This window comes from Chionomys nivalis, chromosome 3 (genome assembly GCF_950005125.1).
Source record: "Chionomys nivalis chromosome 3, mChiNiv1.1, whole genome shotgun sequence".
NCBI lineage: Eukaryota > Metazoa > Chordata > Mammalia > Rodentia > Cricetidae > Chionomys > Chionomys nivalis.
Window position 1 is genome coordinate 47,983,812 of NC_080088.1, and position 15,490 is coordinate 47,999,301.

Sequence of the window (15,490 nt, forward strand, 5' to 3'; positions counted from 1 at the left end):
ATATACCGAATATAAATAATCTAATCTAATTTATTATTTTATTAATCTCCATTATGAATAGCACTATTTGTAATAAAATAATTTGTTGATTCTGCAACAATATCTTTAGATTTTAAAAGATAAATATAAACAAAATAAATTGGAGAAATAAGATCAAATCAGTTGAGAGCAGTAGCTATCCTGACAGCAGAGGATGTAGACAATGGAAATTTTCATTTTCTAGATAATATATTTCAATAAGGTTTATATCTCCTAACATTAAATGATATTGTTCTTAAAATTTCAGAAACAAAGGGATTAAGACATATTTTGCTAAAATAGAACAATGTTCCCCCTAGATACTAAGAAGATCTAGGCTACCTGAAATTTCCAGGTACACGTGCACTTCGGAGGATAGTAGCTTGGGTAATACGGACTTGAAATTTTCCCTTCAAAGCTGTTGATCTCCTTGACCAGTATCGTGTTTTCACACTCTGAAAGAAGGTATCCACACACAAGGACCCGGCGTGAGGAGACGAAGGCATGGCTGCACACTTTCTCTACATGTGCACATTTACACAACTAATGAACTGGCGTAGTTTTGAATCATTATCTCTTCAAAGAAAGAACCCCCCCATAGATACTTAGCTAATGTCAGGTTAACTCCAGTTCCCAAAATACCCAAGGTAGTCCAGATATCCAGAAATGGGCTCCGCCTGGACTACAGGAGGATTTCTGGAGGTTAGATAGAAGCCAGCATTCCTCAGGAACTCTTCCCCCTCTATCAGAAGAAGTTATGTCTCTTATCATTGGCAGAGGGACAAATTGCTATTTGTGCCACTTAGCGTACAAAGGCTGCTGCTGGCTCCCTCAGTATGCAAGTACCCATGACACATTTCAAAGAGATGCTATCATCCTAGCTCTTCTAACCTCCTCCCCTACCCTAAACTCTCCCCTACTCGTTGACTTCTTTTCCCATAGCTACCCATTCCCCTTATAGCAATGCTGTTTCTCTCTGTGTCTGCCTCTCTCTCTCTCTCTCTCTCTCTCTCTCTCTCTCTCTCTCTCTCTCTCTCTCCTCCCTCCCTCCCTCCCTCCCTCCCTCCCTCCCTCCCTCTTTCTCTCTCCTATAATTCTGTTTCTCTCAAGGCCAGGTCCAGTCTGCTGGTCATGTTCCATCTACTACTGGCCCTCTCTGCTATGGACTCTTGCAGATGCTTCTGACTGTTGAGCTAGCTAGCTTGCTATCTCTTTCTCTCTATCTGTCTTATAACAAAAACAAACTTCGCTTTAACTATATCACAGAGTGATCATGTCAACAGTTTATACAGCTAACATGTTTTTCTCACATTCTAGACTTTTTTTCCAAGCCTCATTTTTGCACAGACTGTAGGACGTGACTACCTTCTTTAAAGCATGGTTCTGGATTCAGAGACACACCAGACCCCTTTCTCCATGTTCTCAATCACGTTAGTTCCAATCTTCTCTTTGCTCTTCCAAACACACTTTCAATTCTCCTTTGCCCTTCTGAGTTACCTAATCAACATGTTTATGCTAACAGTTCTTTACTGAATTTACTATGAACCTCTCTTCTGAGTCAGGGTTAAGGTCCGGTACAACTTCTTTGCCTGGCACAATTAATATGACAGCATAGCCTCAGGATAGAAAGATTACAGTATCTTCACAAGTATCTCAAGTGACGTCTTTAAATTGGAGAAGACTTACTTTGTTCTGGAATGACTTCAAAATATGCCCGGATCCCTGACAGCCTCCGCACATAAGGAGACTTCAGTGTCACCAACATAAGATTATTTGTAGAAACAAATGACATTAGTGTTCTTGTAGGTTCACAGAGTCTGCAACCAGATAACAACACATGAATAATTGCTTGCTTCGTCAATTGGTATCCATACTATACCATCATCTCTCACATTTCCAGAGCCATCACTCAGTTCTTCTGAGGTGGTCTCTGCTAGTTAGAGCTTCATCAGTGAGTAGTCACAGATTGACTACTGCAGACAGAATGGAGCTGGGAGAGATGCAGAAGCATTCCTCTAGTAATGACTACCGAGGGATTTTCTCAGACGGCCATCTGTGGGCTCTTCTGGAGAGCAAACAGGGTAGAAAGAGGATCAGCTGGATGAAAGATGATTGACAGTCAAACTATTAAATTTATGTAAGTTCCACGGTTCTTTCCTTGAAATGGTAAACACTTGCTCTGATGTTGCCCATTGCTCTGCAGTAAGGATCAAAAGGAGATAACAGTTCCATGTGTCTAGAAGGATGAGGAGAAGCTAACAATCACTGAAGGGAGACAGGAGTGAATTTACTTTTCATTGCATATTTTATATTGTGTTTGGACTTCTGATATGTACATTCTTCACCAAAATATAAATGCATATGCACACATATAAAGCACTATGACGCATGTAAATATTGTTAAAAATAAAGTAACTCACATGCCCTTTTAACACAGTACCTAAATAAATCTTAATCGCCATCATTAGCTTATTGATTATTAAGTGTCCACAATAGAAATTTAGTATTAAATTAAGAAATAGGTAAGTATTTGTATACTTAGTAAATATATACGAATGGATAGATTTATATGAAAGTGAAACAGAAATTTGCTGGAGGATAAAATTGTAAAGTAATTCTTATTATTTTTCTGGCCTCATTTTTCTTTATAATGAACATCTTTGTAATTAAAGAAATTTTTAATTGTTTAATGTAATCTAATCATCTTAGGGTATTTATTTTCATGCTCCAGTGATACAATAGACTTTACTGTATTTGAAGTGAAAGCCAAATTACACAAAATATCTGATGCATTTTTATATATCTTGCCCAAAGTCTTTCCTATGTGGACTCTATGAGTCTCGTGTACTACAAACGAACAACAAACGCAAAATCTGACAGACACTTGAAGTATCCGGGGTATCAGGGTCAGTCTTTGACATAATAAATACACTTAATTTTTTTAAGCAAATGATTTGTAAATAAAGAGTATGAAAACCTCTTTTCACCAGGCAACTAGAGAGCCTCCATCTTACCTGTAGAGGGTGGCACTCCGGATTGGCAAGAGGGAGTCGTAAACAGTCAGGGAGTCAGTGACGCAGTTGTCAGCTTCCAATTGGATGGACTCAATTGAGAGACGAATCAGATAACCCACTATGGCCACTAGCTTGAAGTGACACATTAGCTGTCCTGAGGTTGCAGAAACTTCCAGAGGGTAGCGGAGGGTCAGATGATCTGCATAGAAGTAGTGCGAGCAGCCTTTGTCTGTGGAGAAAGGCTGTCCTTAGTCTTGTCCCCTCTTTGCCTCCCTCCCACCCCCCCTTCTCTCAAGGCATGACCTCTCTAAAAATCTCTACAAAAGGGTAGTGAGCAAAACTCCCACACGAAGGACGTTTGTTTTCCTTGCCCATCTGGAGACTCCATGCTCTTCTCTTTCAGTGACTGACAGAGACTATCACTTTGAGAAAATGCCCCTACTTAGTCCATATGTTAGTTGGGGTTAAATTCACCTCTGATTTCCTAAGTGGGCACATAACCAGATTGGCCATTTGGTTCAGGAAGGGGCACATCTGCCAATCTACATAATGGGATTCAGCTCAGAAGTTCTATGGGAACTTTCATGAAGGTGTGCAGGAGTTCCCCACCATAACTGAGACAAATGATCAACGACTAACCCTAAGCTTTGACTTGCTACGAGAAGGGAATCTTTGCATGAGAGCAAAGCCTCAACATATGAAGGCAGAGATAGAGAGTCCTGCAACATCTCATTTTAGGGCTTAGTTCCAACCATGCCTGAAGTCAGCATATTCCATCTTTGTCTCAACTAGTAATACATCAGCCGATCAAGTTTCTTTTGTGCTAATGTCAGCCAAATCTCTGTCACTTGCAACAAAAGAGCATTAACAGATCACATCAGTAGAAAAAGCAAAGTATAGTCAGTATATATATATACCCACTAGAGAGGGGTAAAGAAGAAATTCGTGAATTTACCAGATCCTATGGTTGAAGAGTAGTCTGAGCGGAGCCCAGCTGCATTGAAACAGTATAGAAAGAAGACTGTTAGTTCCAGAAGTTCATTTGTTTAGAAAAACGTTCCTAGTCCCCTTTTAAAATAACCAGACACATCTGACATGGGTTGTACTTAACAATAGTCCAGTGAGGAGCAGAGTTATCTCAGTATTTAAAAGTAAATACAATAGCTAGGAGATACCAGCACTGCAGCTAAAGACCAAGGAGAATTCTACATACTATTTTATTTGTTTCCAAGCATTCATAGTCACAAATTTTAAATGATTTGAGGGCAAGAAAACAGCCATATAAATAATAATAATTAGTCCTATGACTGAAAGAGTAAACATAGTGTGGAATTTTGCACTAGAGATTTTCATTTGTTCAAACCAAATATCAGTTACCTACTATATGCCCTGTGTGTGTGTGTGTGTGTGTGTGTGTGTGCATAATTGGTACTTATACATTCAACACTTATATCAAAAGTGAAAGCTACAGAGACTTTGAGTAATACAATGTTTTGCTGTCAAGACAAATGACGCCACTGTGTTTCCACAGGGCTGAGGCACAGCCTGATTGGGAGCATTGGTGGAGACAAGGTGTTAGGGAATAGGACTTGGGGTGGTCCGATCTCAAATGCAGGCTCTTCATGAGAAAGTAGGAAGCCTCTAGACAGCTTCTAACTGACTGCAAAGCTGAAAAAAAAAAAAAAGCAAAGATAAAGTGGTGGCCATGCAATGAATTTACATATTTTTCTCCTTAGCTCAATAAAGCAAAGAAGATAAGAAAGTGTGCTTAGCTATTTCCACTCTGTCCAAACATACATCTTAATTCTTAGACCACACCTATGTCTGGTCACAAGCCACTGTAGTGTGATCTTCCATGAAGGGCACTAGACCTATAAGGGCAAAAGCAGGCATCTGGCCCACTCACTTGCACATGGTGCAGGATACATCTGATGCAACCTTTATGGCAGGATCTCCCACACTGAATACAGATGTGCAAAGACCTGAAAAGATGGAATCTGATTTTCACACGGTTAGGCTCGTTTTCACACACAAAATCCGTGTTGCCATGACCCCATCTTAACCTCAGAAGTCTCCAAAAACAACCACTCTGGAGCCAGCAAAAGTGTCTTAGCAGGTAAAGTCTCTTGATGCCAGTCCTGGTAACCTGAACTGGATCCTTACAGAACAGAAGGAGAGAAACACCTTCCACCAATGGACCTCTGACTTACACACATGTGCCATGGTGGACAGACACATCTGCAATTTGAGATGTAATGCTAAGAAAGACTCAGGAGAGTCAGTTCTCCTTTCCCCCTCCCTCTGTGCTCACTTCATCTTTCCATGTTATTAGTACTTTCCCCTCACTGAACGCTCATGTGGCCTCTCTTCTATTCTCTCTGGTTTACTTTGCCTAGGAGAGTCTTCTTTCTAGTTTCTACCACCTCATCCGGGACCAAACTAAACTCTCAGTCCCCAGCAACAGCACTCGTAAAATACAACAAAGAAAAAAAAAAAAAAAAACTTCTCTTCTGAAACTTTTTTGGAACACAGTCTGAAGGTGCCTGAGTTTCAGAAATGATGAAGGAACACACTTTAATAAGCATAACTGTGTTCACAAGTCTCCATTTCAGTCAAACTGTGTATAGCACTTAAGAATTTCCCTCACCAGCTAGTCCTCTGCTCCTGGGATTGTGGAAGAGTCTATATTACAGTATTACATGTGATAGCGGTGTCAGAAGTGATACAGGAAGGTATGCCTAAAGGCGAATTACCCAACAATCACCATTTAGTACCACAGAGTCCATATCCACAGCCAGTCCCTGCAAGCTTCCCACAGAGGTGCGGTTTATGATGCTGGTTTGGATGGAGTCCTTCAAGATGGCTGCCACACACTCCTCACAGAAGATGTGGCCCTTGGCGTGTGGCATGACAAACACAATCCAAAAGTGGACCAGGAGACCACCTTTGTTGTTACTGCTATAGAGAAAGAGAGAGAGGAGTGTTCAAGGATGCCACTTAGAAAGTAAACATTCCCAGGAAAATAGAAACGGACAGATTCAAGGCCATTGAGAGCATTCTTCGAATGAACCTAGTGCCTTTCTGCAGGTTGTCTTTGGTGCTGGCATAAGGACTGGAAAGGGAAAATTTCATGCTCTATCCTCCATCATCCACCCACCATGGTGGCCATGTTTGTGGCCATTTCCTCCAGAGGCACTGAAGTCAGGATTCCATTTGGGGGCAAGGAAGACTTGGTAGATATAAAAACAGACTTGCCGTGGCAGCCTGGCAGACGGCTGGGTCGTTAGTTTTGCTAATGGGATGTTCACCAACAGCAAGTGGTTTCTGAGTGGGGGAATCTCAGTCCTTTCTGGCTGTAAGCAGGGCGCATGGCAAGGATGGTAAGAATCCCAGAGCGAGAGTCACCCGTTACCTGACGTCTGCAACCACAGACTGCTTATAAAATTTGGAGAAAGCAGATGTTGTGTAAACCAGGTTAATCTGAAAATAAAGAGATTAAATTATATTAATTATTTCAAACTCAGGGTCTAATTCCAACGGTTAATAGTGGGGAAAGCAGGACTCGAACCAAAGGTTTCTAACTCCAAACCTAGACATTATCTCCTGAATTTAATTAGCTCCTCATTTCTGAAGCATCTCTTAGAACTCTTTTATTCTGATGTGAAGAATAATCAGTTGTTCTTACCTATTTATTTCTGCTTTTGAAGTCTGTCATCAAGTTTAACTTCTGAGTTCTTCCCAGTCCTATATTTTTCTCCACAGATAATAAATGTATTTATCACCTGTTCCAGATCTGGTAATTCCCAGGACAAATTCCAGTATTAGCCACAAGGTGGCGCGTGGTGACCAGGGTCGGGCCAACTGTCTCATCTCAGGTCAGCAGGTCCAAAATTTCATAATTGGCTCTCAAAGGAGACCTTTTCCAGTCAATATACCATCTTTGTTCTTGTTTAGCTTTTCTCCTCTCCAACCCTAAACGAAAAGCACCCACCTAACTGCCCAAATCTTAAAAATTTTATAATATTGTGGAAAAGAATATGAAGGTTAAAATAGCCCTACAGCACCAGAAATATTACGTAAACCTGCTGGGCAATGTTGGTTTGGGTTCACCCTGCCTATCTAGCAGACATAACTTGAGGTATAATCTGTGCACCTATATTTGAGGGGACGAATTTCCTGATGTAGCTATTGGTCATCAGTAGGAAGCCCTCCGAGGATTGCTGTCATTCTCAAAACCCCTCCTCCTTTCCCACTGCAGCCAGGTCCCTGCAAGCCCTCTGCATTGCTGCAGAAGTCCAAATGAGCAGAAACGTCCTCATACTCGCCCTGTGCCAGGAGCCCTGAATGGACTTTTTTCTAATAGACGCTTTTAGGAAATCATCTGGGGACGAAATCAGAGATATGCATAATTCATGGCAGTTTTGATTTTGTATTATGTATGATGAGAAAAAAACCTGGGGAACAGCTTAAACATCCATTAAAAAGGGATTTGTTAACTTTGAGACTATTAACACTTGCTTTTAAAAGAATAATGCTTGCACAGAAAGCATGAAATACAATGCTAAGAGAAAAATACCGCACTAACAGAATAGCTGATAATACTCCATTATTTCAGTGCCCTCGTGTCCTTGCAAGCCAGAATCAGAGCTTTCTCTGGAAATAACATTGAAAAATTGATGATCTTTTTAAAAATATACTTTTCTGAATTTTACTAATTTTCATAATATTTATTATTTGAATAAAAAGGATGTTTTGCTTTTGTTTTTTGTTTTGTTGTTGTTGTTGTTGCTTTTAAGTGAAGAGACGGCCAGTGTAGAGCTGGAATAAATATGTAGAAGTCACAAAATTAATCAGTGTGTTTGAACTTCAAAACTGAAGGGTATTTTAGAGATCACATGATAGTCTCTATTTTACAGAGGAGAAAAACGGGGGGGGGAGCTGTATTCTTTTAGGATAACGAAAAGAAAAAATGTGGCTGTATCTTACAGTGGACATGGGTTAAATAGAGGGCAGAAATGCCTATTTTAAAGCCCAGATGAACTCATCCGCTGTTTTCCTACAGCAGCTTTCTTTTGGGGCCTTGTCCTCTATTTCCTAAACTCAGTGAGCTAAGATGGTAGGCAGCCCACGTACACCCCCTCAGGCTCCGCCCTCCTGTTCCCGCAGGCTCCGCCCTCCTGCTCCCGCAAGCTCCACCCTCCTGCTCCCATGCCCTCAGCCTCACCACTTGCTGTACTGTTTTCGCCATGGAGAGAAATTCCCTGGACTCCTTCTGCCGGTACTCAGGAAGAAACTCAACGTTGGTGATGCGGAACATCCCAACAAAATAAAAGGCATCTTTGCTCTCTGTCTTACCTGCAAAACAAGAGAAAAAGGCAGGCAGTGAGAAGATTGTGTCAGCTAAGCAACACCTGATCCGAGTCAGCAGGACGCTCCTAAAATGATTGCATCTTAGGCAGATACACGCTCCCACACATCGTAACCTGTGAAAATGACTGCATCTTAGGCAGATACACGCTCCCACACATAGTAATCTGTGAAAGTCAAAATAACCCTAGTGACATCTCTCCCGTCACTGTAACACAAGTCTTGATACAGTCTGCCCTTCCTGTTTTCTACTGGCAAATACTTAAAAGCGCTGTTTAAAGGTAAAAAACTACACGTGTTGAACTTTATTCTAGTCTCTCTAGAGAGTTAAGAACATACGCAGATTTTGTGAATTCCATGTCTGCAAGGTGTCAGGTGCTAACACACACACCATCACCGTTTGGGGTGCAATTAGCATGATGAGGAAAGACAGAAAAAAAATCCCCTGACTCTTGGGAGCTTCCACTGAGCTGCGGGATGACTTGTGTGCCTAAGATTGAGGAGTGAGACCATGTTTCTGTTTCTGTCCAACATATGGCGCATTTATCCTTACCAGCATGACCTTCGGCTCAGCATGGACTCACTCCTACTCAAATCTGCTCTGAGAACTGTAAGGCTAGGTTTCTTGGCATGAACTTTGCTGCCAGATGGACAGAGACAAGGCTGGCGGCATCGGCATGGACTCAGGGTCCATGAGAATGAGGAATTGGAAGTGACTGGGGGAATCTAGTCCTCTTGCACCCCTCACAATATCAGGACTTGAACACTTGCTAGGCAAGCACTATAGCACCAGACTACAGTCTCTCTTCCTTCCCAAGGTCTCTCTCCTCTTCCACAGCTCCCCATGAATTTTTTAAATATTTGTTTATTCATTCATGCATTTACTGCGATGCTGGGAATCAAATTCATGGAGTCAAGTGATCGCCACTGCTCTATATTCCCATCTATATACCATCAGGATAATCTCACAAAAACAGCCCAGGCTCTCCTTCAATACCAAATCTTCCTGCCTCTGCCTCTCAAGTGCTAGAATTGCAGCAATGCACAGCCACGCAGCTTCTCAAAGTGCCTTGCAACCCTGTCCCATGTGGCAGTCACCTCTGAGCAACCCTTTCCAGCTCTCTGAGGGAATGCACAGTAAACCATTGTTTTACCTCAGCCTCCAGCATAGTAAGTTCTTGGCTTACCTTTGGACCTTAAGACGTCTGGTGGGGAAGAAAAAGATGGAGGGGTGCAGAAATGATAAAGAGACTATCCCTGTGCTGGGCCCCCAGAAAGAGCATACACCCTTGCTAGCACAAGGCCTACCATCAGGTGAGGCTAAATACAAGATGATAGGACTTAAAAGATGAACTCTATAGGAGTGACAGAAATCAGCCTCTTCTAGAGTCCACTTGGAGTCACTTTGGCCAAAGCAAAGAAGTGAAGCTGTGAAATGATGGGGTACACAAGGTAAAGGCAGGAAGCCTTTTGGGGAAACATATTTTGGTCCTCTGTTGGTTGGACTTTGATCATTCTGTTCCTGACTTTGGCAGATCATCTCTCCTTACCCTTATGGTGCCTCGCTAGATCTCACACTTAAAACTAGTAACTGTTTTTGGTTTTGTTTTCCCACAAAGACAATTTCTATGTACTTATTTATTCATTTACATATTATTGTTTTTAAATAATCAAGGGGCAGAACAGCAGTAATGCAAAAATGATCAGTTTAGCATTGAATCCAATTATATTTACTTAATACTTTTAGCTCAGCCCAGAGCAGAAGAGCCTTGATGCTTTCCCTGATTAACTGTCTACCTCAAGCCTCATGGCCACCTTCTATGACCAAATTGTATATGTCAAAAATAACCTGTGTTCTATTGAACAATTCTTATTCAAATGAGTTCTTGTTTCCTACTGTTGTTCTGTTTCCATGAAATGGCCCTCCCTGTTTTTTTTATACAAATAAGCTACTTTTGTATGTTTTTCTAAAACTTTAATAATAGGATTTTGCAAATATGTCAGTTGGAATGCCAGGAAACCCATTGTTCATATGAAGTGTGTTGTCTTTATTGCCCATTGCCTTAACTTGCCCCATCAGTCTATAGTATCCTTGGACTCAGAAATGGTGTCTGACTTACCAGTTCATTCCGTGTCTATCACAGAGGTCAGCTCACCTTGGCACACCCACAATATATCCAATGAACTTTTAGGAGACCATTCTGAAGGCCTTCCATCTCTAGACCCATTGAGTGCCCCCTCAGATAATTACAGAATAATCACTTCCGAATGAAAACATAACCCACGTCCTTTCTTGAACACAAATTTGTGGACTTTTCAAAAGTAGAAAATGCATCAGTAAGCATTCTGAAGATTGCCTGTGTACTTGGAATATGCCAAATTATTGAGCATCAATTTATAAGGATAAGTGAGTGACCCAAACTGCTCAAGAACATTCATGAAATCTTTTCCAAGAATTGTCTTGCCTTCCAATCACACTTTAATATCCTTGACAACAGATACAGGCAATGTGTTTCTCAACTCATAACATTTTTGACACCAGATGTGTGGGTTTTGTCTCTGCATCAAGCAACTCTCCAATTCTATACGGATAGCAATGAGTATCCAATGACTCTGTGTAACTTAACCAACTATACACTTCCAGCCTTTTTCACATAATAATGTTTTGACTGAAGATGCCAACTAGAAGAAGTGTACCCCTAAGCAACTTCATCTAGGTGAAGCCTAGACAAGCCGGAGCCAAGAAGCTCCTCTCCCTCTGAGGAATTTGGCTCCCATCAAATTCACCCACTTAGAAATCAGACCCCAATTTGGAGGTGTTTTTATGGAGGTCCTATCATGAAAGCATGATTGATTAAATTGTTAGCCCTTGGTGGTTGAATTTAATTTCTAGCTTCTCTCCTCTTTCCAATATGGCCAAGAATTGAAAGATACAGCCTGACAATGCCATGGATCCTCTGTCCATCTGGGCACTTTCAGGTACCAATCATCATTATGAAAAAAACCAAAACAAAAAAAAGCAATATTCTTAGAAGTTCTGTATTAGCAACGAAGATGAAATATGACAACAAAAGACACCCCCATCTCCTATCATTTAGGAAGTTATAAAAATGTCAGAAGCCCCATGTTGGAAAGCAGGAACTGAGACCACAGGACTGTGTCTTTCACTTTATATCAAATGTCTTACACACAAGGGAATGCCAATGCAAGTCAACCAGTACTGTGGTTACCAGGATGAATCAGTAAGTACTCCGTAGGAAAGAGTCTAGTTGTCACATCTGCCCCCAAAGGATCAATCAGCTTGACAAAAGCATAGTTACGGGGGCAAAAACAGAACTGGGAGACAAAGATGTTTATATGAAAGGGGGCTCCAGGAGCCGGAAATTTAAGGTTGCCTAGTAACAGGCTGTGGGTGGAACAAGGAAATAAAACAGCTTAGTGTTCCATTCATTTTTTAAGAGCTACAAATGCATCACATTTATGAGTGAGTCAACTCCCTTCCCATCCTCCACATCTAGGCATCCTCCACAGCTTCTTTCCCATCCGTCATCCCTCCTCCTTTTGTCCACTCATGGGAAGGAAAAGATGGCAATAAAGAAGAAATGACAGACAGTTATGGTGGCTTTCTTATTTGCATCTCAAATTCTTTCTTGGAAGCAATGTGTCTGTCTGGGAAAGAGGGGAATTCTATGGAAGTACTCAGAGATGGCCTAGGCCTGCTGATTTAGGCAGGACTCATTGTACCCCCAAAGGAATTTAAACTTTAACTTACTGATATAGAGCCACAGAAGTGTCCAGGCTATGACTGCCAGGATGAACAAAAACACCGTGAAGACAATGATCTTATTTTGAACGTTCCAAAGGGGAACTGTCTTCTTGGGTTGCTTGCGAGACCTGGGTTTGCCAATGGGTTTTCGAGGCAGCCTTCTCCCTGGAAGCTTCCCCGGAGCACTGACCACCTGAATGGAGATGTTGGATATCTTTCAAAGAAAAGACAAATCATCAATTAGAAGTCATCTCAAGCTTGGAGCGACTCATGCAGAAGACATTGGTGCCAAAAGGCCTATCAGTCAAACCTGTGTGAGTGCAGTAAGTGGTTTTGATCAGTTACAAAATGGAGCTCAGAAAATCTAGACATTAGGGCTGGCAAATAGCTCAGTGAGTAAAGGTGCTTGCCACTAGACCTGGTGACCTGAGTCTGAGTCCTCCAGGCCAGTGGTTCTCAACCTTCCTAACGCCACCACCCTTTAATTCTGTTCCTCCTGCTGGGATGGACGCCCCCAGTATCATAAAGTTATTTCCCTTGCTGCTTCATAACTGTAAGTTTGCCACTGTTAGGGGTGGTAATATAAGTATCTGTGTTTTCCGATGATCTTAGGTGACCCCGTGAAAGGGTCACTGGACCCCAGACGGATCAGGACCCACAGGTTGAGAACCACTGCACTAAACCCACAGCCACAGAAAGAAAGAAAATTCCTGAGAGTTATCCTCTGACCATACACATGCACACGCACTCATGTACTTTAAAAAAAAAAATGTAAAAAGAAAAGGAGGAACTAGACATCGTGTCAACCATAGAGGCAACCTACCAGGTCCTCTCCAACCCTACTGAATGAAGCCAAGGAGCAGAGGTCCGATCACATGGAGGCAAACAGACAAAGAGATCTGAGGATGGGAAATGAGGATGGTGTTCTGTTGCTTGGGTTGGCACAGCCTTCTTTGTGCATTTCTTTGAGGTCTTAGTTTTTAATTTGAGATTCAGAAGGGACTGGGCTTGGGGGCATTTGCTTAATTAGACAAAATCTCACCATGTAGCTCAGGCTGCCCTTGAATTCACAATTCCTCTGTCTGTGTCCTAGGTGTTGGGATTACATGAATGTATTAACATGCCCAGATGTTTTTATGACTTTTAAATGTGTGTGTTATCCTGCTTTTCTCTTGTCTCTTATTACTTCTGTCTCGTGGCAAGATTAAAAATAAGAATACAAGTAGGTTTCTCACAGAAATATATTGATTTCCTCATTGTAACTCTCTGACTGCTGGGCTAGGGAGAGAGAAAGGTGTGGTGATTTGTGTAGGCCTGGAGAATGGGACGCCAACACAGTTGCTTTGTCACAGACAGCCACTAAACTGATCGGTGACTCAGTTTCTCCATCATGAATAAAAGAATAATTTTAAAGTAAAGCAAGGAATGAAGCAGATGACTCATCGGCTGGTGAAATTGCTGGTGTATGTGCATTCTATGGCTTGAAAGGAGGAAAAATACATTATTTAACTCTACCCTTCCTCCTCTTTTATTTTCTCCTCTTTCTCCTGTCATCTGATTCTGTGAATTCTTTAATAATACATATGAGAGTTTAGCTTCTTAGACAAAGAGATTTATACACGTCAGGGTAACTAAACTCCAGTGATGAAAGAACTTTTAAACACACATTCTCTTAAAGGAAGCAAGGGGGGGGGTAATGAGGAAGAAATAAGCTTCCAACAGCTGTGTTAGAGTTTTCTCATCTTCTCACTCTCTCCTTTCTCTTTTCTTCAGAGTGCCATGTCTTCCCGTCTTTAATCCTGCCAATTAATGGGAAAATATGGGGCCAAGTACATTTTGCATTATTCATGATGCCCTCATTCTTTTTGCCAAACTCCTTGTCAATCCTTGGAATGAAATGCTGCTTGTGTCTCTCCTGGTGAAACTGAACTAGATAGACTTCATTTCATGTGGCTTCTTGAAGGGGCGAGTTTGTTCTTTTGGAAAGAAAATAAACCACTGTAGGATGAGTTAAGTGTGGGGTCAAGCTACTTTCAAGCATAGCATAACTCCAAAGGAGTAAAAGAAAAAAACAGAAATGCCAACACATGTAGAATACCAAGACTCGAGCTGGACCTCTAAGTACCAGAACACAGTAGAGGCAGTCTCATTGCTACTAGTAGATTAAAGTTTAAAGTGGAACTTATGTCGAGATCAGTACACTTTCCTTGGGGTTTTCTAAAAACAGGCACTAATCAATTACCAACTACAGTCTTTCAAAACAAGCTCACAGTCGCAAAATCCATTAAATACTGTAAAAAATTAAGCATTTATTTTTTTGTCCTCTTAATTTTTACAGCCACATGAGTGCATTTCACTAACAGGGTCAACAGTACACAGTGTTGACGTGGAGTGAGCAGGGGCTTCCCACTCTGCACTTACTTTCAGGTCGGAGGATTTGCAAGAAGCATCACCATTTTCTTTGTCCATTTTCAGGCATCTGTGTGTGACCACGTAGAGATGTCTGCAGGCCAGCCAGTGTTCACTCACTCCTGCACATGCTCGCTGGAGAAGAACTGAGAGACAGTCACTGTGCCCAGCTAGCTTACAGAGGAATGGAGTCAGCTTACCTCCCTGGGTCCAGTTCGGAAACTGAAGCTGCCTCCTTGCTTCACTGTAAAGTTAAAGGGACCTAGCGCTCAGTATTTCACCCACAACGGAAGGTTTCTGAATGTAAGTCTACGATGAACCAAAGGCTCAGTTCCCTACCAGGAGCTCAACTCAACAGTCCAAATACATCGATACACGTCATTAAGATTGAGATTAACAGAATAGACCTTTTCCTTTTGTCCTCTATGTGTCCTCATCTTAACCGTGATTTCAGAATGGTCATCCTGATGTTGTTTGCCTTTCTAAACCTGTAAGATGAACCTCTTGGCTCAAACAATCGGAGGGAAATTTAGTCTATTTATGCTGAAAAGTCTTTACTGATTATACAACAGAAAAATCAAGTAATTTAACTGGATGGAGTCTTGGGAGATAGAAACTGGAGGAACAAAGTTTGAGGATATCCTCAACTACATACGGAAACCTTGTTTCTAAAGAAAGTAAAAAAAGCCATGAACTTTCTGCCTGGTTAATATATCTCACGTGCTCCTGAAGGATCCCTCTCCTACCCTGCTCTCAGCTCTCCCACCCTTAGAAATCTTCTACCTAGCAGCCTTTCTCCCATCTCTCCCCTCATTGTTTGGGATCCTATGAAAACCTAGGAGCCTTTCTGATGTGAATCCCCTGTAGCCGTCTCTTTAATAACAATCTGGATTAGATCTGCGGATAGAAAGAGCAA

The 15,490-nt window shown here is 41.6% G+C and overlaps 1 protein-coding gene across 2 annotated transcripts in view; it reads right to left on the bottom strand.

Annotated features, from left to right (window-relative positions):
• The window catches only part of Tmprss7 (transmembrane serine protease 7), a 38,047-nt gene extending 23,413 nt beyond the window's left edge, over positions 1-14,634 (bottom strand). The window contains exons 1-9 of one of the 2 annotated variants that reach the window (XM_057765462.1): positions 14,587-14,634; positions 12,172-12,379; positions 8,257-8,387; positions 6,445-6,512; positions 5,797-5,990; positions 3,988-4,026; positions 3,033-3,261; positions 1,705-1,835; positions 361-473 (exon numbers count right to left, since the gene is read on the bottom strand). In XM_057765462.1, the coding sequence (XP_057621445.1) occupies positions 361-473; positions 1,705-1,835; positions 3,033-3,261; positions 3,988-4,026; positions 5,797-5,990; positions 6,445-6,512; positions 8,257-8,387; positions 12,172-12,379; positions 14,587-14,634 (1,161 nt within the window). Of the gene's footprint in view, positions 1-360; positions 474-1,704; positions 1,836-3,032; positions 3,262-3,987; positions 4,027-5,796; positions 5,991-6,444; positions 6,513-8,256; positions 8,388-12,171; positions 12,380-14,586 lie in introns of those variants that run through there. The other variant, XM_057765463.1, reaches the window with a different exon arrangement.
• Between the last annotated feature and the right edge of the window lie 856 nt (positions 14,635-15,490).